Below are 23,633 nucleotides of genomic sequence, written 5' to 3'. Positions count from 1 at the left end.
CTCTCACTCGTGTAAAAGTGAAAAATTAAGCGTTTTTATTGCGCTTTCGATGCCAACAGTGTGCAGTGTGTCCTTGTCAGCCCCACTCACTCGCACCCACACTCAACAACAGCCACACCACCACACCCATTGTGGCAACATGTGTGTTCAATGTGTGCGTGTGTGGCTCCTTTGCATAGTGTGCGTGTGGTAGTGTGGGTAGCAAAGGGCATTAAAATGTACAAAAGACGTGCATGAAATAAAAATAAAACATGCAGCCATAAAAATAAAATACTCGTGTACTAGCAAATTGTTAATGTGATTTTTATGCAATCCCCATCCTAAAGAATTTATTGCGGATTTATGGGTGCGCCAGTTGGTGTTAATTGTGAAAGCTTTTGGCGCTTCAACTTGAATCTAATAATGGAAGGAGTCTGATAATAGACGCAGAGAAAAACCGAACAGTATCTATGAATTAAAAAGTTTATTTAGTGGTCAGTATATTAAAAATCCACAAGCATACTAATTAGGCAAATTGGTGAACTAAATTTTATTTTTTTTAGTAGAATATTGCATTCGACAATCATTGGGTGTTTAGAAAATGACATAGAACTGCATTACATTGCCGGCAGCTGCACGAAGTTGGTAAATATTCATTGATCGGTATCTACGGCTTTTCCCATCAGTTTTATTAAAAGCGTTTTTGCATTGTTTGGCATAAATCAAATGGAGGAACTAGAAAAGGAGTAGCAAGGAGTTGGGATATTCATGGCTTTGGCTGCATTGTGCGCCAGTTATGAGTGAAAGACTCTTTATTTATTATAATGGCATTCCTGCCTGCCAGTCTTCTGTCTGGTTTTCATCCATTCACTCACCCATTCAGGCATTCATTCACTCATTCAACGCTTTCTATTTTTGTGTCGCATTGTCCTTGCAAATGAAGGAACAACGCCGATGGCGAATGCACCGTGAACAAAACCCTCAGATGTGCCAAGTAGATAAGTTTCATATAACATTTGAATTCCAGACGATTAGTAGATAAGAATTTAATGAGTGTTTTATGATATTAAATGATCAATGATCATGCTAGTCACAGCAATTTTACACATTCCACAATTATGAGGAAAATGAATATGATTTTCCACAGTGCATGGCATAACAGCTTCCTTGAAGTCTGCTGTTCATCATTGTGAATATCCCACAACAATAGCAACAACCATTCCGGGTGAAGTCATATTGAATAAACGTTTGAATATGCAACAGTTTTGGTGGCCTACATTTCGGCGCTGCCGGCATATTAATGAACGCAACTTTAATTAAGACAACAATAAGGGTAGCTGACATATTAAAGTTGTCTGTGTCTTAATTCTGTGGACTAGCGAGTGTGGCAATAGAGATTCTCAAGTGCCTGCAAGTGGTTAGTTAACTTGGCTTAATTATAATTAACTGCACTGCGCAGCAAGTCAGCAGCCCAAGTTCAACCGCTAGAAAATGTGCAGGAAATTGCCGTAGTCTCCACTTTTCACAAACCCTTCCCATTCCCCTTTTCGAGTCCTGCCAGCCGTTTTAGGCCCAGGACAAAGGCTGCCAACGTTTGCACTTTTATTTTCCAGACGCCCGAGCGCAAAAGTAAATTAAGACGCCTCGTGGCAAGTGAGTTAGTAAAAGTCGTCGCCGGCTAAACTTCAGGATGCCAACGTGGAGCCTCCATGTGAGCTGAACTTTGTAATTGAGTGTGGTGAAAACACACAAACACGACACACGACTGAAAAGTCGCATATTTAATGCTCTACATGAGGTATAAAACCGAACAACAAATTAAATGCATTTCAATTATAGATGTCTAAGAAATTCCTAAGGCTTTTTAAATTAGTTTAAAGGAATCTTTACTTGGACAGTAGATTTGATATAAGCGATTCCTCCCTAAATATTGAAGCCACGTAAAATATACAAAACTAAAGCAGTTCAGATTTATTTCAACTGTTGAATTAAATGATCCTCTCACCTAAGTTGATGGACTCTGCCGCAAAGTGCTTAATTACTTTTGCTGCATCCGCTCAGGCTCGGGATGCCTAATGCCCCGCATTGTCTACGGCTTAAAGTCAACGACTCTGTGGACTACATTTCGCAGCCTCCTTGTTCGAGCATTTCGCACCCCGATACTTTTTACCCAGCAGTTCGTATTAAAGCGTTTTGATGGGGTCTCGACGTGCCATAAATAATGCAGAAACCCATTAAGCTGCCGGAGTTGTTGAAGAGCCAACGATGCGATGCTGTCAGGATTATCGGTGGCGAGCGATCAAATGTCAAAGGACACATTTCGTCGGCTGTCGCCTGTTGCTATTTACTGCCTACTGGTCGTATCATCTTGCGTTTTCTTTTTCCATCTCTACATATGTTTATATGGCAGACAACTTTTCATTTCAAATTGCTCGAGGTGGCCAAGGGGATGGTGTTGATGGCAGCCCCAATAGCGTAGCACAAAAAATGAATAGACGTCGTGGCCCATTGAAAGCCGAAAAGTCAACAAAGGGGCACTCACACCCACCGATCTGAAGCAGATAGAGCGACAAATAACCCCAATTGAAAGGGGGGCCAACCAAGGGGTATGGGTGTACCGAAATGTTAGAGGAATGATGATGATGCCATGTGTGCATTGACAAGCCAGCAAACAACTTTATTCATAAGCAGTCAAACAGGACGAAGTCGGGCCAGGACATGGCAGGCCAGGCCAACAAGGACCCGCAGACGTGACCCCGGTCGGACCGAATGGAATCCTTTCCGAAAAGCATAGAATCCACATGAATGCACTAAGAAAAGCAAACAAATATAAGTAGAATATTTCAAAATAATTTAAATAAATTTTGTAATATATAAACCTAACGTGAAGAAAAGCTTATCCCTTTTACTCAAAACCAAACAAACTTAATAACTAGATTTTTCATTATTCTGCTATTAAAAAAAATGAAGAAGTTCGGTTATTTCTCTCAGTGCATCGATATGATGGCCAGAGATGACTTCACGTCTGCTGGCGATAACTCTGCCGAGTTTATGGAACTCGGACTAGAGACCAGAATCGAATGAGTCTAACTTTTGGAAGCACCATGGTTTGAAATTCATACTTTGTACATGGTGAAAAGTTTAAAATTCCGGAAAAGTACTCAAAATTGTCGATAAGCGGAGAACGTGTCACCACCCGGCGCATTGTTGCTTTTTGTTTGCTGTTAATTTATCGTAATGCACAAAACAATTTACAATTTAAAGTGAGTGAGGGACAAACAAACAAAAAAAAATGGATACAAATATTTAAATATATTTACAGGCGTATTAAGTGCCAACTATTTGCATAAATAACAAGAAATTAATAACAAACACACGGCGCCATGGCAGCAGCCGCACAAAAGTTAATAATTGCTGCTGCTGTCAACAGGCTGTGGAAATGGAAGGAAAATGCTACTGACATGTGGACCACATTTAAATGAAAAATATGCCAAGGGGCGGGGTGGGGTACAAAAAAGGAAAACATCGCGCTTCGAAGCTGCAATACCGTTTTATCACTTGACAGTAAATGCGTTTTATTGCGATGCTCATTAAATAAATTAAATTTGCAATGGATAAAGTGCAGCGGGGAAATCGGAAAAGTATTTAAACAATTAAAAAGCCAAGGAATTCACGCTTTAAAATTTTGAGTGTACAAATTTTGCGGAAATATACGTGTTGATCATACCGAAATAAATAGCAATAATCACCGAGTTTTACTATAGAAAATGGAAAGGTACAAAAATGAATGCAAAATTAAATTAAGCAAATTAGTCGCACCAACATAAAATTGATTCGACACACCACGAATATTTTTCATAACTATGGCAATGGAGTAACATTTTTTTACTGTTTGGCGATGAAGCTTGTTGTGGCATTGTTAGTCTTATCACTAACTTTTTCGGTCTGTGAAAAAAATAAATTAAGCCCCAGGATCACCGGTGGATATCGCGCCAAGCCCTATACAATCATCTACCTAGTTGGAATCGTGTACGCCAAGAGTCCATTATCCTCACTCAAATTCGGAGCCGGCACCATAATTTCAAATCAATGGATACTCACAGTCAAGGAAGTTCTGATATTTAAATACATTGAGGCCCACTTCGGATCAAAGAGAGCCTTTTGGGGCTATGACATTTTACGGATCTACAGGGAAAACTTCTACTTTCACTATGATAAAACTCGCATTATTGCCCTGGTTAAGTGTCCGTACCAAAAGTTTGATCGTCGAATGAGCCGTGTTCGCGTTCCAGCTTATGGAGCAAGATTTGAACGATACGTGGGAAATATGACCATGGTCTGTGGCTGGGGAACTGATAAACGAAAGGTAAGGCTGCCCACATGGATGCGTTGCGTAGAAGTGGAGGTCATGAATAACACGGAGTGCGCCAAATACCATACGCCATTGAAATGGTATGAGATGTGCACCTCCGGCGAGGGCTTTAAAGGAGTTTGTGAGGGCGACATGGGTGGTGCGGTGGTCACAATGGGTCCAAATCCCACCTTTATTGGCATCATATGGCTAATGCCGACAAACTGCAGCATTGGATATCCTTCGGTACACATTCGCGTCAGCGATCACATAAAGTGGATAAAGCATGTATCCGGAGTAGGATTTTGTGAGTATCGCAAATATAATGCATCTATAGAAAGTGAGTGGCTAAATTGATTCATTTCAGAAAGCGATTAGATGGTATAATTATGCAGCTGGAGCAGTATAAGAGAGAAGGTTATAGTTGAGTTGCTCGACTATCAGATACCCGTTACTCAGATTGTGGAAGTACGAGGCAGACATTTCAAAATTGACACATCGATGGAAATGGGCAAAACAAAAAATTAATTGAAGAAATATCGATTTTTGGACAATACAATGGGCGTGACCAGGTGTCATTAGAATTGGCTTGTTGAATTTTGATTTTCTAGCTTTTTTAGTTTTTAAGATCACCAGAGCGGCATTGAGACATTCGGACAGACGGACGGACAGGCGGGCATGCCCAGAATGACTTAGCACATAATCCATCCCAAGAATACATACGGACACGATTGCCACTATCTGTTACATACTATCCAACGAATCGAGTATACCCTGTAGCTCTACAACTAATAGGAATAATAAAATTGATTCGACATACCACGAATATTATTCAAACCAACAGTAGTAAAGTAACAGATTGTTACTGTTTGGCAATGAAGCTCGTTGTGACATTGTTAGTCCTATCACTAACTGTTTCGGTCGGTGAAAAAAATAAATTGAGTCCCAGGATCGCCGGTGGCTATAGGGCCAAGACCTTTACAATCATATACCTAGTTGGAATCGTCTACTTCAAAAGTCAAACTTCATCCCTGAACTACGGAGCCGGCACCATCATTTCGAATCAATGGATCCTTACAGTCAAGACTGTTCTAAAATATAGCTACATTGAGGTCCACCTCGCATCAAGAAGATCGTATAGGGGCTTTGACATTATAAGGATCTACAAGGAAAACTTCCGCTTTCATTATGATAATGACCATGTAATTGCCCTGGTTAAGTGTCCCTACCAAAAGTTTGATCGTCGAATGGATCGTGTTCGCGTTCCAGCTTATGATACAAGATTCGAACGATACGTGGGAAATATGACCATGGTCTGTGGCTACGGAACCGAAAAACGACATGCTAAGCTGCCCGAATGGATGCGTTGCATAGAAGTGGAGGTCATGAATAACACGGAGTGCGCCAAATACTATACGCCATTGAAATGGTATGAGATGTGCACCTCCGGCGAGGGTTTTAAAGGAGTTTGTGAGGGTGACATTGGTGGTGCGGTGGTCACAATGGGGCCGAATCCAACCTTCATTGGCATCATATGGCTCATGCCCGAAAACTGCAGCATTGGATATCCTTCGGTACACATACGCGTCAGCGATCATATAAAGTGGATAAAGCGTGTATCCGGAGTGGGATTCTGTGAGTATTCCAAATATGAACTATTTTTTTTTTACTAATAAAGGTGAATGGCTAAATTGATTCATTGCAGAACAAGGATGTACGTTTTAATAATGCTGCCCATAAAATAAACAGAAAAATAAATCAAACAAAAATACAAAAAACAAAGTTTTTCTGGAAACAAAGCATGTCATGTCATGTCATGTTTTTAAAAAATATTAATAAAAATTATTGTAAATATTCTGCAAAATGCAGTTTCTTATCTTAACTCTGTTAGTTATTTGAGTACACAGTATCAAATATTTTACAGCTTGGGATTAGCACACCCAAAATACAGGACTCCTAAAAGTCTACTGCCGTATTTAAACTTATTAAACTAAAATAATTTGGTTTGTATTGCAATTTGGGGATATTATATATAACACAATCGTTAAAGTGTTAAATTTATTGTTATTGTAGCCCTGTTACAGTTGAAGTTGCACTATTTGCTTTATTTCGCTCTTTTCTGTTCAGGCTGCGGTTCTTTAGCGCACATTCATTCATTATCGCCATATATATATATATATATATATATATATATATGTGTGTGTATATATATGTATATCTGTATATGTAGTGTGCGGTTCGTCTGGTGTGGCAATAAAAATGGCTTGAATATTTTTCAGTTTGTTATGCATTTTCCTGCCACTTGGGCAGCAACAACAATTATGAATAACTCGCTGCATAATGGCCAGCAAGCTGTTCCCATGAAATTCCTGCATCGATTACCGGGGGTTGGGATATATATTCATATAAATGTATATATATGTATATGTGCATATATCACTCCGCCAATTACGTGGCAAAGGGAACTGAACTGGGAACTGGCAGTCCCGGCGACAGTAATCAAATAATTGTTGCACTCACTGTCATACGTATCGCACTTTGGCTTTAATTATTTGCACAGTTTTTCACTCCGCAATGGACACGTCGTAATAAGGATATGCGGATAAAGTCCTGAATATGCCAAAGATTACTCGATTAATGCAAAGCGGTTCAGTGCGGCATTTCAATTGCAATTGTTTACTATGCAGAGCAGCAAATTGTTAGTTAACTTCTGGTAATAAAAAATTCACATATATGTACCTAATCGATTTCGAAACGAAACAAGTAATCCGAAATTTGTTTTCGTATATGTCAGCAGCGCTTGTATTTCGAAATACACCGATTCGTAGATGTGATGTTAAATATTTGATAAAACACATTTCCCAGTGCCACGACTTTACCAAAATTATTGAGTTTCCTGATCATCTCGCCCGTGCCGCATAAAATTCGCCTCCATTCCCGGCATTCCGATGGACTACAGCTATAGCATTGGCTCCAAGTCGCCAGTGTTCATCAGCAAATGTGCCCCGTACAACTTTCTGCGGGAATACCGCCTAGGCTGCGATTGTAAGAATATACCAGCTGTCACACTGGTTAAGGAAGCCCGCAACGCTTGGCACGCACTCAGTGACCAGGAGCAGTCCTTGTTCGAGGAAGTCCCCTATTTGATGGCCCAATTCGGACCATCCATCGAGTCGGCAATGAGGTTAACCGTCAATGTCCTGTCGCCTCAGCAGGTCACAGTGCAAAGGACGCGCTCTGATGTTCAGTCAAGTAAGCGTAGAATCTGTCGTGGAAATGCCAAGACGCATAGGAAGAAGCGGCAGCAGAAGATGGGTGCAACGAGCCGGAAGCGAAGTCCAGGGATTGGAAGTACCAGGTGTACCAGGTATACATCCCAATTTCACTGGGAAAACCCGCCTCTTTAAAAACCTTGATGAACCCTTTTGACCACCGGATATGCTAGCAATGGAAAATATAGGTACACTGCAATCAAATGTTTTTTTTTTCTGGGAGCTTAAAGGCTCATTTGGGTTTCAAAATGTTATGGTTTAAGTAAATAACTTTGCTGAAAGGTAATTTGATAACTGCATTATTTGTTGCGCTTATCGCTTTTCAACTTAATTTAACACCATTGTTTTAGCCAAAAGCTTTCGATTGGTTAATCTATTAAATTACGCTGTAATTTGAAAATTAATTCGAAAAAGTGTTGTTTTTGTTTCACGCCCTGACCCGCTGATAACCTTGCGACGCCCACCCGCCCACTTGAAATCGAATACGAAATCGAATGATTCATCCACGCACAAACGGAAACAGAAACATTTATTCCACTTGAACGGACTTCATTGGCGATTTAATTGTTGCGGATTTTTTACAGTAAATTCCATTAAAAACTTTTTGAAAATGCATATTATTGAAATTCATATATTCGTGCTTGTTGTTCGGATTGCTGGAGAACAAATTTTGTGGCGCCTATTTAATTATCCAATTACAGCAGCACCATCAGCAGTGCGAGAAATTAACTTAAATGCGAAAATATTCGCCGACGGCACTTTAAACATTTCCATTTTAAAATCAATGCGAAAATGGGCGTGGCATGTGGAGGACGGGGGGGGGGGATGTTTTGGGCTTCTGGTTGGTGGGGCGGAAGCCAAAACACAAACACGAAATATTTCGGCTATCACTTTTGGCTGAATGCGGATGCGGCGGATTCGGTGGATTCGGTTTGGGTTCTGTTTTTGCTTTTCGGTTTTTACTGTCGATATTTTGCACTGTTTGCCAATGTTATTTGTTTGTTATTCCTTGGGCTTTGGTTTTTGCCGACACACGCAATTTTGTGGTCCATTAAAACAGTCAACGGCAGCAAATATCGCTGGTCATGAAAAATTTAATAATTCGTTTAAGAATTAGATGGGATGTAACGGTCGTAAATTAATATGGCCCGAATTAAGGAGAATTAAAAGTAATTCCAGAATCTAAATTTGAGTTTCCAATTTTAAAATATGAATACTTCCATTTAAGTATATTCATCCAAAGACTGTGACACATATTTAGGTCACATAATTGATTCATCAATAAAAAAAATATTGTTCAATTAATATTTATATCGCGCGATATCAACGTTTTGCTTGTTTTTGGTGTGGCACTGTAATTGTACCGCGATAAGCTACGGGCGATTTGTACCTGAGTTGGGTACCGCACATCTCTGATAGCCTCTAGTCGCGTGGAAATTGGCTCAAAACAACAGCAACGGTCGGGAAATTCGTGGAAAACCGTCGAACGAATATAGAAAACTCTACAAAAACGACCAAAGCAAGGTCAAGTAAAGAGACTCACTATCTCTGTCTCGCTCTGCTCTCTGTGGATTGCCACGACTAACGTCACCGAGCGAATGACTCACTGTGACTAATTTTATGGGACTGCACTGTGCCAGTGCCGCTCTCGCTCACGTTCGCTCGCTCGCTCTTTGTGTGGGAGAGCGTATGCGCGCAGCGCTTCGTTTAAGCGACTAACGCACGCGAACGAGCGAGACAGCCGTACAAGCCAGTTGAAAGAGCGAAAACTACAGTGAAAAAACAAGTACAACAACTGCCAGCGGAGGCAGAAATTTTCTTCAATCGCCGCGAAGATTTCACAGCGTTTGGGCGTGTTTTTTCCGTTTCTGCCACAGAAAATCAGCAAATCCCCACATATGCGGGCCCAATTAATTCATAAATAATATACCGACCGAACAGAAAGAACGCCGTCACGGTTCTGCTTTCAATTAAGAATATTGATTTGACAACTTTCGCGATAAATCAAACTCCACTTCAAATTCGCATCTCTCTCTGTACGCGATTGCTTGAATGTGTGTGTGTGTGTGGGCAGAATTTGTATTAGTGCGTGAGCAAATTATTGTATAATCGCCAAAAAAAAAAAACAATAAAAGCAAAACGCCAACGCGAAAAGCAAAAGCTATACAATTAGAAAAACTAGCTGAGCTGCGATACAAGGCAAAACTAAATTGTGTGACTAAAATTTGTCTGTTGAACAGAAAAAAGAAAAGTACAAAATAGTTCAAAAGTACAAATATCGAAGCATTCAAAAACTGTCTGACCTACTGAATTGAATGAATTACCCCAAAGTAATTATAAGTTAAGCTGCCACAAAGAAAACCAGTTGAGCCACTGGAAATCGAGCACGAAACCAGCTGATCCACTGAAAAACCCTCTGCCCCCAGCGCACAAGCAACCCATCGAGCTGCTGAACCCATCGATTGCCCAGTAGTACCACCAGTACAGTAGCCTTCATCATGCAGGCCATCAAGTGTGTGGTTGTGGGCGACGGAGCGGTGGGAAAGACCTGTCTGCTGATCAGCTATACGACCAACGCCTTCCCCGGCGAGTACATACCCACGGTGTTCGACAACTATTCGGCGAATGTGATGGTGGATGCCAAGCCCATCAATCTGGGCCTCTGGGATACGGCTGGACAGGAGGACTACGATCGCCTGAGGCCGCTATCCTATCCGCAAACGGATGTCTTTCTCATCTGTTTCTCACTGGTGAATCCGGCATCGTTTGAGAATGTGCGAGCCAAATGGTTTCCCGAGGTGCGTCATCATTGCCCGAGTGTGCCGATAATCCTGGTCGGCACCAAACTGGATCTGCGCGACGATAAGCAGACGATCGAGAAGCTGAAGGACAAGAAGCTAACACCGATCACCTATCCCCAAGGACTGGCGATGGCCAAGGAAATAGCTGCGGTCAAGTATCTGGAGTGCTCGGCCCTGACCCAAAAGGGTCTGAAGACGGTCTTCGACGAGGCCATACGATCCGTGCTATGTCCTGTCGTTCGAGGACCCAAGCGGCACAAGTGCGCCCTGCTCTAAGAACTTTGAACCCACCCAAAACAAAAACGCGAAGAACTTCAACAAAAACAAAAAAAAAAACGAGAAGAGAAGAGAACAAAGCGCAAAATTCTGTGCAAAATATTCATATTCGCTTTGTTGGGTCTTTAGTTACAGCAGATAGTGTGTGAGTGTGTGTATTGTGTGTGTGTGTGATGTGAGTGCAAGTGTGAGCGCGTCTCTGGGTTGCGAGTGTGACGGCATGAGTGTGTGAATGAGTGAGCGTAGTTTTGTTTTTATTGTCAGCTTTATGTGGGGGAGCAGCAGCCACAAAAACAACAACACAGCTATCAGCAAGGGGGCTACACAGGGTGGGGGCGGGGCCAGGGGTCTCTGGGGGGCAGATCACGGATAGAAAGATATACACATAAGCATATAAGTATGATATTGTGCGTACACAGTAAAATAAATGTGGAAGAACTTCTAAAACTTGAGATATTTGATGTAATATTGCTCAAATTAATTTCTATATTGCTCTAGATAACATGTTTAAATTTTTCTGTTCTGAGTTATTGTTTCGTAGTATTTTTAATGACTAACTTGTTTTAGAATTTAGATTAAGTACAACTCATACTTTTGCGCTTATGACATACAAGAATTAACATTTTAAAAATGATTTCGACTAATTAAAAAAACATTTTTTATATAATGTTAATTGCAAAAAAAGAAATTTTGATTTTCGCAAATAGTAATCCATAAATTGCCTTAAAACGCAAGTGCATTATATTAAACAGCAGAAATTAGAACTTTGCAAATGAAATTCGGCCTGAGAAACGTATGACAAATCAAATAAAATTAATTGTAAATAAATCTAGACGATTTATAGCCTTTAGCGCCCCAAACGCAGTCACTATAACCAGTACCAGATAGCCGTTATCTGGGTGTGGAAGAAAAACCCCAGGAAAGGCCCCGCCTATGGCCAATATCTGAACAATCGGGGAATGTGGGAAGCCGACAAAAAAAGAACTTTCATTTATACATATAGTATTTAGAGTTACGTGTGAATGTGTGTGTGTGTGTCTGATCAATGGTCTTCCCGCTCAACGCATTTGCCTGGACTTGATTTAATGTATACTAAATGCACAATTAGCCTCTACTTTGATGTTAATTTATATACTGATATTTATGTTAAATAAATGCATACATTTTGCCAATTTGTTTTAACGAAAGAGAGCGAGCGGTAAATTAAAAAAAAAGGAAACACTTTATTTATATTAACACATAATTTATCAATAAAGAGTGTAATATTAATCAACCAAAATAAACGTTTGTACAAAACTAAATAGTCGGATGAATTATGTTGGGAGCAAAGTGCAATTCAGATTTATGTCTATTATGGAAGTAATGTGGGTATATTTAAAGGTTTTCATAGTTGGCAATGCAATGGTGCTTGACCCCTGAACTGCTGCATACTTTTCGGCTAGTGGGGAAAATTGCACACGCCTGGCAACTTTAATCTTATCTGCACCCGCATTTGTCACAAATTTTAGATAATTATTTCCGATTGCCGGACACGCCGGAAGTTCTGATCCCCGGACCGGTTGACTAAGCAATTTGCCAGTTTCAGTCCTATCATACATACATACATACATATGCCTATATACTATAATGGCTACATCATATTTATTTATGTCTTTATGCTCCGCTTTCTTTCAATTCTATCTATATCTATAGAATACTTCGATTGTCATAATGAGCCAGCTGTTGATTGATTGCCCGCGGATACGAGTATGATGAGGGGCTGGTTTGGGTGATTTGGGTGTTTTGGGTGGGTGGTTTTCGATGGCTTTGCGGTCACCGTGTGTCTGCGGCTCGTTAGCGGATGTGGGCATGGCCCCACACTGCCGCTGCTCAGTGTGTGAATTTGACAAATAATTACATAAGACAACCTGCTGTGCGAATTGTGCCCATCCTCCCGCACATTTCAATGGCCACTGATGGATGTTTTTGCCACACCACCATCACCAACCCATCGTGTGGTTTTGTCTGTGACGCGACGAATCGCATAATTGACCCACATTTTGAACAAACACCGCGGCACCAGGCAGCAATCAAAACAGAGAGAGGCCGTAAAGGATAGGGAGACCAACGAAGTCAATTTAATTAGCAAAAACATTTGGCTAGCATCTAGAATTTGGCTGCACCTTTAGAATTTGCACTTTTGGCTCTAGAATGCACCGCTGAAGAAGCCGCTGAGTGAAGACGCGTTGACAGGCGTGGAATGTTCGGCATGTTCAGATACAATTGCCCTACTACATTGCATGCAGATACTTTGTAACAGAACAATACCAAATTCATTTATAATCAATTTCATAAACGAGATCCACGTGTTTGCAAGTTATACAAATAACAGTTTTAAATGTATAGGTTTCTTTGTGCTTCATGCTGGCTTCAATTAATTTCCAAATTTTCCTACGTCTTTAAAAAACATTTCATACAAAAAAGTCTGTATAGTTAGTTTATAAAATTCCTCTAAAATGCAAATGACTGTGCTTTTTCCAATGTGAAATTTATTTCTCACCTGTAAACAGCAGCATTCCAATGCTCTCATAAATAAAAGGCATATAATAAAATTGGCTTGATTTTCCCTTTAATTTTCCATTTACCAACCACAGTCCAAATTTTAGAATGTGAACGGTATTATTCCTTGATTATCACCCCATCCCCCTCCCATCAAATCGAAGTGGGAAAACTGCAGAATGGCCAATACCGCTAAGTGGACAACTGCTGTGCGATGCAAATCCATTGACAAGTGTCGCATAATCATGCCCCATGCCAAATGTAAATGCAAATGGAAATGGCAAATTTATGCACTGCATGCGTGAAATTAAAAGCTTCCCCGGCGGACTTACAGCTCCATTTGGTCCTGATTTTCCAGGGCCAGGTTTTGCAAAAGAGGCTTGCGCAATTTGTCCGTTTTCAAGCGGTTAACAATTTGGCTAAATCAATTATACGCTCGGTGAGCAACATGGAATCGTGGCGATTTTCAGCTTAATTGAGAGATTTCCAGCGAATTCGTGGCCGTTGGGAAAAGTGGAAAAATTTAATATGAAAATTTCCGAAAGAATTCCTTGCTGGCCACAAATTTCGTACAAAATGCCAATAAAATACGCTCCAGCGTAAAAATTCCATGCCACATAAGATGAAGGTAAATTCAGGTGAGCTTGGCGCTGGGGGAGGTCAAAATATTTCACACTTCCGGTGTGGAAAATGCTTGCACCTGATCCTCTGCCAACAGGATATGACAAGCTCGGACACCTTTTCACATCCCCGCCCAAACCACCCAGCTATTTTCTCAGCATATTTTCAGCGGCAACTTCCTGCCAGAAAACACATTGCAAATTATGATGCGAACGGAGAATGGGCGGAAATGTTGAGTTTTCCAAAACAGCCAACTAAAAAAAAATAAATTCATTTGTGCGCTGTGATGCTGCTATTGGTTTTGGCTGCTCATGGAAAAACAAAAAAATATAGGACAAATCGATTTTACTCAAACTGGAAACGACTTCAATACAGATCAATAAACGTTGAAATAATGAAAAACAATAGTTTCCAGCTTTTCCCAAGTTAACTCGAAATTACAACATTTTCAAATTTCACATTAAGATGCTGAATATTTAAGCGGAATAAAACGCGATGCTTGCTGTGAGCAAACAAAAGCTTGAGGACGCAATTGATATGGATGGCCAACAGGCAGGACACGCAGGACATTCAATGGGCTGTGGCGAAAGGAGCGAAGCCATCTAGTGGCGTAGCCAATATCCGTTGCAAGGATTACGCATGTGGGTATCTGCCTCGGACTTGTTATTGATAATCTTTGTCATGGCCAGCATGGCAACGTAAAGCATCGACAGCGGCTAACAAAAAAGCAAGGAGTCACAGGACAACAGCGTGCCGGCAAAGGATGCAGTCAACAAAATTTTAGTACTTCACATTACTTTAGCTTATGGTTTAAAAAATTGTATATACATACATTGAAATTTTTAAGAAGAATTTGCAAGTTTTGATACAAAACGTACTAAGAAAGTTGTGCGTTCCTATTGTGGAAATCAAAGATCGAGCATCTCAATATTTTTGATTGTGTAAAAGATGGGCCAGGATTATCGTCCTGCGGAGTAATGAACTGCGGCAGGACCAGACAGGCGACGAGCCTTGTTTGTCCCGTCGATCGATGCAGCTGGAGTTGAGGCGAGTCGAGTCGAGTGTATTAAAAACAAAGTCACACTGTGTGTCCTGCATCCTTGTACGCTGCCAAAGTCAATGAACAGCGACGTGGGACGCGGACGTGGATGTGGACCGGCTGCCAGGATATGAAGCGTGTGCGAAAGTTTTGCACAATTAGGATGCCTCCCCACCTCGGATCGCTCCTCCTTCTCGGTGCAATAAAAAAGTTTAAAGTTGCGTTTAAATATGCATTCCATAATTCATGGATGCAGGCGGTGGAGCTTTGATTTTCCAGTCGACGCCAGTCAGACAGCAACACGTTTCCGCCATTTTGTTGGCTGGCTGGCAACTTGTTGCATTTTCCACATTTGCATGGACGGAAAATGGTGATCGGGCGGGGGAAAGTGTAAGGGAAATGTTGACATCCCGAACACGTTGAAATTTCCGCCAGACGACGGGCGATGCTGAAAAGCTGAAAACTTGCCAGTCTGACATTCAAATCGACCAAACGTACGTGCGTGTGTGTTTAAGATTTCAGGTGTGCATTCTGAATTTGAGTATGATTCTATGTGAGGCTTTTCATTTTCAATTAAACACAATTACATGTCCAACTGTCAGCTTTCAGTTAATAATGAACACAAGGCACAACTAAAATCCCAAAATAGGTGTCACTTAGTTGCGCCACAGGTAGTGCTCAAAAGTATCTGAATCTTTTGCTACACTCTATTTTTGACCACCACCCTCAGCTATACAGTTCAAAGATTTTCGTATTTGTGTGTTTGGCTTTTGAAAAATTTATGTATATATCTACAATATATGTAAACAAAACACACACCGTCATGGTGTGCTTAGTATTTACATTTGCATATAAGGCTTTTTAGGTAAATAGATAGAATTCTCTGTGGGATCGAATCTAATGAAATCAAATGAACTTACTTTTTAATATATTTTCCTCGCCAAGAACGTTTCTAGAGCGGAGAAAAATTATTCACCCTCGGCGCAGATTGACATTAATTGTTTAAATTGAAGCGGATACGCTCGACTGGCCAGCGGAATTCTTATAAATTTTATTCCGGCATGGGTGAAATCCAGCGAAGGATTTACGCATCCCATTGGACTTTGGATTGCTGTGAGTTCGCAAAAATGCTTGAAGGGCTTAAGTAATGACGGAAACTTTAGGAATTTATGGAAAGAGGAAATTAGTAGCAAGGGGATTCTAAGATTTAGTGATGCAATTATTAACATGCTGCAAAGAAACCAAATTACTTTGGCCGGAAATTTACTTAAAGAGTTAAGTAGTTTATACTTAAACTTCGGACTCGTAACCAAAAACATTAGTCTTAATAAGATACACATACGTATCTATTTGTCACCCTAAAACCGCTAAGTGTTGAAATTATTCAAAAATGCTTCTTGCCCCCAAAAGTTCATGCATTTGACGCGAATTCGGGAATTCCCCTCGTCCTTTTATTTTTGGTAACTGATGTCTCTGAGGACACTTTATCATGGCTCGCGAGGCTCAAACAATTGTTGTAAATGGAGCTCAGCGACTAAGTGGTTTTATTTTAAGTCTTTCACGTTCAGCGTTCAGAGTCACCAAACAACAAAAAAAATAGAAAGCGCGGAAATCTGAAGCTTTATTACAACAAGTTGCTTTCAAAAACTCAACAGTCGCGACAAGTTGTAAGCGGAATAATTTGGTTTTTCTGTTTTGTCAGCTCTCCTTATTTTCTTTTTTTTTCCATCTGCAGCTCAATTGTTTGGTAAATGTCAGTCTTCATTTGTCAGCTACATTCAAAGTTGGCTTAAGTGGCTTCGTTGTTGGATGGATTTATATCTTCTGCCAGATTTATATCTTCATATAAAGCGATATGCGTTAAAGCTTTAAAGGTGCCCTATGCTACTCCACACCCATTGATGGACATTTAAAATTACAATTGAAATTGAAAAATTTCCAACGTAGCACTTGCAGTTGATTATCCTGGGGCGCAGCTAATACGTATCCTATAAATATTTAGTATAGCTTTTCAAGGACTAATTCTGATTAATTTATCAATCGATTTGCCGATGAGCCTTGACACGAAATGCCAGACTCTGGATTTATGGCCCAACATTACGAGCTGCCTAGCTAATTATTTCGCTGTGTTTGTGCCTTGACTTTTGCCCACTTAACAACTGCCTGTCTTTGTTTCATGGCAGTGAATCAAGCTGGAATCAATAAAATCCCGTGGCACATGAATTCAAACACGTAAACCCCAAAACAAAAGCCTGCAAATGTGCATGGCATCAAAATCAGAAAAGGGGCCAAAACAACAAAAGCCAACAGCGAACGAAAGTGAATTTCACGCCATTGGCCAAAACGATTTTCCGGTAGGAAGGCATCAATCAGATCGGAAAATATTTCGTTTTGCTTACTTATTTATGCGTCCCTGGCGTATGCGTAATATTTCAACGTTTTATTACAAGCTCATTGAATTCACAGAGCTGCATAACTAAAGCACGCCTAATATGAATATTAATTCATTCTAATTTATTGAATATATTAATTTAAAGATTTAATAGCTAAAAGTTTGCAGTTGGCAACTTTTTACATCTATGTAGCAAAGAATAAATTATCATACACGACAAAATATATATTTTTAGCTATTAGCAAATCTTAAAAGTTCATGAAAGTTAAATGTTTAAATTCGTTTAAACATTTTAAAGGGAATTGTAAAATGGAAAAGTATTCTTTTCCCTAGCCATTTAAGATAAATAACCCGAGACATCTGTGCCACAAAGGAATGCTAATCAAGTGGGAAGCCGGAGCAATGAAATTATCGACCGATTTCGAATTTCCCGTGGTTGGTTTCTCGTTCCCATGTTCGTGCTCCCTAAGCTCTAATTGAACTCTTTTACTTTAAATCCGCTTCCTCGTTTCTGTCAAATGGAGCATGTAAATGCAATCCACCGGAATTCGCCACCCACTCCATGCCACCTCGTTTCGCGTGACCTTGTGGCAGTGGTCGGGCGGTGGGGATCTTGGCCATCTTGTTTAACTCAAACCGCAATGGGCCATTTGTTGTTACATTAACCCACTATGCACAGCTCATAAATTAGAAGGCATCTCAACACCTGCGATTTGCAGTTGCAGTTGCATTCGCCCCCGGGCAGATGGCTTTAATATGCTCGGAATTTCGCAGCGATACCCCTTCATAAACACTGATTTTCATTTTGACTGCGGAAAGCGTTAAATAGTTTTGTGGTTTTTGGCTGTTTAGATGAAAAGTTAATACGGCTGCGGCCTTTGATGCGTCAGCTGCCAAAAATTAACAGGTGAACTCTGCGCTGAAAAAATGCGTATTCAATCATTTCACAAAGGTTACAATTTTATTTCCTAGAAAACTAGTCTCTTGCTATTACAAATTCTGTATCATAAAATACGAACGCTTTTTGTTTATAGTATTCACTTTTACGCAGTTCTTTCGAAAACTTGAAGCTAGGTGACGACGACGAAGTTGTTGAAATTTTTATCATATTAATACAATTCCGATGGAACAAGGACGTGGAAATCGAAGCTAAGCAAAACTACTTGCATAAATTAAGCGCAGATAAATAAACACGATCGAGATGAATAAGTTTCAGGAACTGTACACATGTGACCGAGCTGTTAGGCAATCGAAAGTCTAAGCAATTAAAATGCTATAAAGTTTTTCACAGGCCAATCACCGGAACATAAACTCAGCGTGTAATCGAATGAAAATCCATCGCAGCTATAAAATATATGGTGCCAACAATTTGTTTGAACTATCGTCGCCTGCTAACTAATCGCCAAGGACAACGTATTGTATCTTACTATTTCTATCTATTTATTATGCTGACTTGGTACAGCCATAGAAAAGTCATAAAACCATTGCATACTCTGTGGCGTTCGATCGAGAGTAATTCGTTTTTGATAAACCGAATAGCAGCAGGCGCCATTTTCCCGGCAGCAGAGGAGACACTCAACAGGAATCACTATTCAGTTTGGTGCGGCAATAACCGAAAATCTAATAGCCATAAATGTGGCGATTTGTGGGCTTTCTGGCCCAAAAACGTGCCGTAAAAATGGTAGCCCCCATTTCGATTTAGTGCCGTGTGTTTAACAACATGTTAACATGTTGACTATTGCAATGAGCATTTCGTATGCGGGCGTGCCCGTAAATCAGGCAATCGACTATGAGCCGCAAGCCAAACATTAACCCCGGAAACCCCAAATCCGTTTCCCGCAGGATTCGGGCCTTTTTGCGGTCTGACGGGCCATAATGTGATTTAACTTGCGGTTTGCGTTTGCATTTGGTTTGATTACCGATTTTTGGTTTTGTTTGGGATAGTCTTCTCACTCACTGTGTTTGTTTGTTATAATAATTATAATATCAATACAAATTCACTTTCTGAACTAGCTGTAAAAATTGTTATTTCGGCTCAACACTTTTTAGTTGTATCTAGTTATATTGCTTATATATTTTATTAGCTTCTTCTAATCAGTTATCAATTGGCTAGATAATCTTCTTACTCTGTTGGCACTGTAATGTTTTTGTAATCTATGAAATTTAATTTTATAGATCCAGAATTAATTTATTGTTCCCATCACCATCCCAATCCCATTTCCAACCTATTCCGCTCATTTGTATCTGTTATTTATATTTCAGCGTAAAATTCTCAGTGCCCCCAAATGTTGCACAATTTTCGTGTTTTTTTCCGCCAGGTTTGTTTGTTTTTCTTTTCATTTTTTTTTTTTTTTTTTTTTTTTGTCATCAAACATGTTGCGTGTCTGGCCGCCGTGTGCAATTTAAGCGATGACTGGGGTTAAGGGGGTACAGAAATTCGGGGAGGGCTGACAAACTTTTGCCACGTAAATGATTTGTTTTGTCAATTATTTTGTTAGCCAACATGCAACAGCAACGGCATAGAGTCTCAGCTGATAACATCAAAACAAATGATCCCATCCCATACCCAGGGGAATAACTTTTTTGGTCTACGATTTAATTGAGAGGCGTGGCCGCACAAATTGCATCAAGATAAACAAACAATACTGAAAAAAAAAAGGAAACGGAGTTGATGTGTCCCAGATTGAAAGTCCGATATAGTCTGATTTTCTGATTTTCCGCAGATTTTATTAAGTGCTTGGTGATCGCTTCGTTTGAGATTGTCTGCGGCATCTGTTTAGACAAGTGAGTCCAATTGCATAAATATTTATCGCACTCGCAGCCAGCTGATTATTTATCGCCTGACGCAAGATTAAAAAAAATAATGAAACACATGTGCACTCGACTCCCTCTTGCTTCTCAAATTAAAATTAATGCACATTTGGCTTTCTGGCGGCCTACAAAAATAATAGAAAAACTGAGTTTTATGGGGGGAGAACGACAAAAAAAAAAAGATGGAATCCGTTGCTGAACTGGCAATTGAGTGATGGATGGATTGGCATTGGCCCCACTAACATTCGGCATTTCTTTTTTATGCCTCGTCTTAATTAACATGCGCGACATTCTGTTATTTCCTTTTTTTTTCATTTGTGACATATGTTTAGGGTCTGACGTTAGAGGACTAGATGATATTCGGTGAAAATTACCTTAGCACAACTGGAAATCGAACACTAATCAAAAACTCAGACTCACAAGAGCTCACTCACTAATAATAATATCTTTTTGGTAAATTCATTTGCTAATGATGCGCCTGGGCAGAGAAATAAATTTCCCAATTCATTGCACTAAATTTGTGGCACTAATTGCACTTAGCCGCAATCGCGATAACTCAAAATAACACACGCGGCACTCAAGATTCCAAATATTTAGAAGAATATTTCAAAAACACATAGACAAAGATCTCTTGAATTGTATTTGCTTGGCGGACTGAAAAAAGCGTACAGATGACCGTTTCACAGTGCGGGCCGTTGCCAACTGAATCGTTGGATAGGAATCGAAATAAAGCCAGCCCCGAATCGCTGGCAAAAGGCTCGTATATCTTTCGGATTTTCCGCTCGTTGTGTTTCGGCTATCTGTCGGATTTTGGCTTCGTGTGGAAAAGCCGGCAAAACAAAATGTAAATAACAGTGGGCAGGAGGGTATATCGGCTAGGGGGTTGGGGTTTGGGAAACCGGCTTTTGGTCTCAGTGTTGAGCTTTGCAGATTTTACGCCTTACGAGCCAAATGTCTGACGAATGGATGTGTGCCCCCTGCTCCATACAAAAAAAAACCCCCACCCACTGCGCCCACCCCCTCTGTTTGCTTTGTGGCTTTTCGGGGTTGTTGTTAGAGAAGTCTGTCGGTGTGTGTGTGTGTGCGTGCCACCGTTTGTTTGTAGATACTTCGGCTTGGCCTGCAATTGGCGGGAAATTTTGTGGATCGCATTTGGAGTGACTCCTTGAAGCCATTAATAATTTAGAAATTAAAATCTAATCTTGTAATAGAAATTAATTGGCCTTTAATTAGGTGTTTAAACAAGGAATTACTTATATTCGCTCCTATTTACTGAGTTGTATTAAGTTCAATATATTGTTTTTGTAACAAAAACATTCGTATAAAATTCTGAAATCCATGTGCTGAATTTTAAATATGAATTTTTAAATGTTATTGTCACAAGCTTAGAAACACTAAGCTATTTAAAAAATAGTATTGGTGTTGGTAGCTTCAAGCTTTAATCTTTGCATTATTTTAAAATACCTTAAAAATAATGTTGCCATGCGAAAAATTCATAATATGGAATTGTTTAAGTCTGGATAAAAACAACGCATTCTCAGAAATTTTGTTCATAAATATAATGTATTATTTTTAAGAATATAGATCAAAAACAGCTATTGGTTCCGTTTTGAATTCATACCTTGCTTATTTTACATTCCACCTTGTCAACATGTTGCAATGTCATCAAATGTTGCCAACACGCATCGCTCATGCGCCCTGTTGTCCCATTCGCCGAGTTCTTCGTTGTTTTTCTTTGTCTCCCCCTCACCACCGCCCCCCGGGTCGCCCCTTACCACCCAATTACCAACACCATTGCCTATCCCAACCAACACGAGCGACTGCCTAACGCTGCCAAAGTGACAACCTTTCAGTTTTATCGCTTCTACATAGCCAGGGTTTGTATGTTTGTCATTGTGTGCCAATGTTTGCAAGAGGGGGTATGTATATATATATGTGTGTGTGTGTATAAATAATGTAACAGTAAATTAGCGTGTTTGACACACTGTGGGCGTGGCCAAACGGTGCGTGCGTTGAACAATCTCAATCAAGTTAATATTGTAATTGAGGATAAGTAGAAAATGAAAAGGCTCTGGTGAATTAAAAATATCTTACATATTCTGCTAGGAAAATATTTTATCCCTTAATAATTAGAACAGACTAATATAATAAGACAGGCAACATTTAATATATAAACAAATGAACTTATTTGAGCATTCAGAGTCTTTAAAATCCTTTTTCTACGCAAAAGATAGCATTATATATGTATGATTACCAATTAAAAGTAATAAATTAGCTTAATTACTTAATCATGCTTATAATAGTTATTTGGCATAATTTAATATCATTATAAATAGAAGGAAATATTTTTCTGCTCATTAAATAATAATCCAAATTATGTGACTCAATTAAGAATAAATGTACGCCTATTCTCTAATTGAATCAAAATGTATATTCAATTTCACTCTTTTCATAAAGTCGAGAGGAAATTATTTTTATATTACCGCCCCTGGCCAATTACATGTTGCAACAACAACAACAATGAGCATCCGCTGCTGAATTCTATTCTGATTTTTAGTCTACTTAAAACGAAGGAAAACTGACCATTGGGAAAATCCAAAGCAAAAATGGGAAAACAACCAAAAAATAAAAATAAGACTTTATTCTGTGCATAATTCGAAAAAGCTCTACGCAATCGGGCGTTAGCAGAAAGAAATAAGAAATAATTAAATAAAAAATAATTATTACAAAAATTGTAAAGTGTTATATAAAGAGTATTATAAAGAAATATAATTGTTTTCGAAATCGAAATTAGAGTGTACATTAAAAGCAAGTCAACAAAATGAACTACTAACCAAGTAAACAAGCATTTTTTCCACCAGGAAAAATAATTAGAAGCCAAAGGAGAGCTACATTTACGAATAGAACGGGCCAAAATGACTTTCCCGCTCTGATTATATCCAGTTCGTGGAACATCAAATGGGCCAAGACGTAAATAAGATCGTCTTCCTCTCATTTTTGGGGAAAATCTTGAGAGTCCACAGCAGGCGCCACCAAAGGGCACTCGATGAGATGACGCGTTCGCAGAGTTCGCCTCACCTCCCAATGATCACAGACTTTTCGCACCTGTACAAATCAGTTGTTGTTGTTTTTCGCCTTATTGTAGAGTCTGCTGGCCAAAACGTATTTTTGGTTCATTGCCAAACAGGCTAGCAGCAAAAAAAGTGACTGACTATGCCAAAATCTTTTCAGACAGTCCGTTTTGAGTAGGTATTTGCTTGACTAAAACGTCTTTTTTTAGATGAACTCTAAGCAACTTCACTATTATATACAGTATCCTTTAATTATTAATCTGTTAAGTTTTCTAATACGTTTTACTTACTTGCTTGTAAATTTCCTTAAAAGTATGTAACGCACTGTACTAATGTTCAAGTCTACATTGCGTTCATGCGTGCGATCCAATAATTTTTATGCTCATTCCCAAGAATTTATTTTGCTTAATTTTATTTATTTAGTCTATGTTGGCTAAATTTCGTTGCTCATTGTTGCTGATCAGCTACCATAATTACAAAAA

The 23,633-nt window shown here is 39.6% G+C and overlaps 5 protein-coding genes across 7 annotated transcripts in view, besides 1 other annotated feature; 4 read left to right on the top strand and 1 right to left on the bottom strand.

Moving 5' to 3' along the window:
- Positions 1–20,784, bottom strand: part of CG42458 (uncharacterized protein) — a 30,891-nt gene extending 10,107 nt beyond the window's left edge. Inside the window, exon 1 of the mRNA NM_206288.4 lies at positions 20,455–20,784. The gene's annotated coding sequence lies outside the window, so the exon portion shown is untranslated. The remainder of the gene's footprint in view (positions 1–20,454) is intronic.
- sphinx2 lies at positions 3,878–5,057 on the top strand (the record flags this gene model as incomplete). 2 transcript variants are annotated; one of them, NM_001316479.1, is made up of 2 exons in its annotated part: positions 3,878–4,637; positions 4,698–5,057. In NM_001316479.1, coding segments are annotated over 2 exons (762 nt in total). In that variant the 3' UTR covers positions 4,700–5,057. The 2 variants fall into 2 exon arrangements, with proteins under 2 accessions (NP_001303408.1, NP_729256.2); NM_168215.2 differs by having other exon boundaries at positions 4,698–4,912.
- Positions 4,738–4,804: a mobile genetic element.
- sphinx1 lies at positions 5,206–6,190 on the top strand (the record flags this gene model as incomplete). The annotated part of the gene is made up of 2 exons (NM_168214.2): positions 5,206–5,965; positions 6,036–6,190. Coding segments are annotated over 2 exons (762 nt in total). The 3' UTR covers positions 6,038–6,190.
- CG14835 (uncharacterized protein) lies at positions 7,145–7,803 on the top strand. Its single transcript, NM_139865.2, has one exon. It carries the CDS (start codon positions 7,279–7,281, stop codon positions 7,735–7,737), a length of 459 nt encoding a protein of 152 aa, NP_648122.1. The 5' UTR covers positions 7,145–7,278; the 3' UTR covers positions 7,738–7,803.
- Rac2 lies at positions 9,421–11,849 on the top strand. 2 transcript variants are annotated; one of them, NM_001274588.2, is made up of 1 exon: positions 9,421–11,849. In NM_001274588.2, exon 1 carries the CDS (start codon positions 10,101–10,103, stop codon positions 10,677–10,679), a length of 579 nt encoding a protein of 192 aa, NP_001261517.1. In that variant the 5' UTR covers positions 9,421–10,100; the 3' UTR covers positions 10,680–11,849. The 2 variants fall into 2 exon arrangements, with proteins under 2 accessions (NP_001261517.1, NP_648121.1); NM_139864.3 differs by having other exon boundaries at positions 9,421–10,719.
- Positions 20,785–23,633: the final 2,849 nt, after the last annotated feature.

This window comes from Drosophila melanogaster, chromosome 3L (genome assembly GCF_000001215.4).
Source record: "Drosophila melanogaster chromosome 3L".
Lineage (NCBI taxonomy): Eukaryota > Metazoa > Arthropoda > Insecta > Diptera > Drosophilidae > Drosophila > Drosophila melanogaster.
This window is presented reverse-complemented; position numbering and strand designations above follow the sequence as displayed.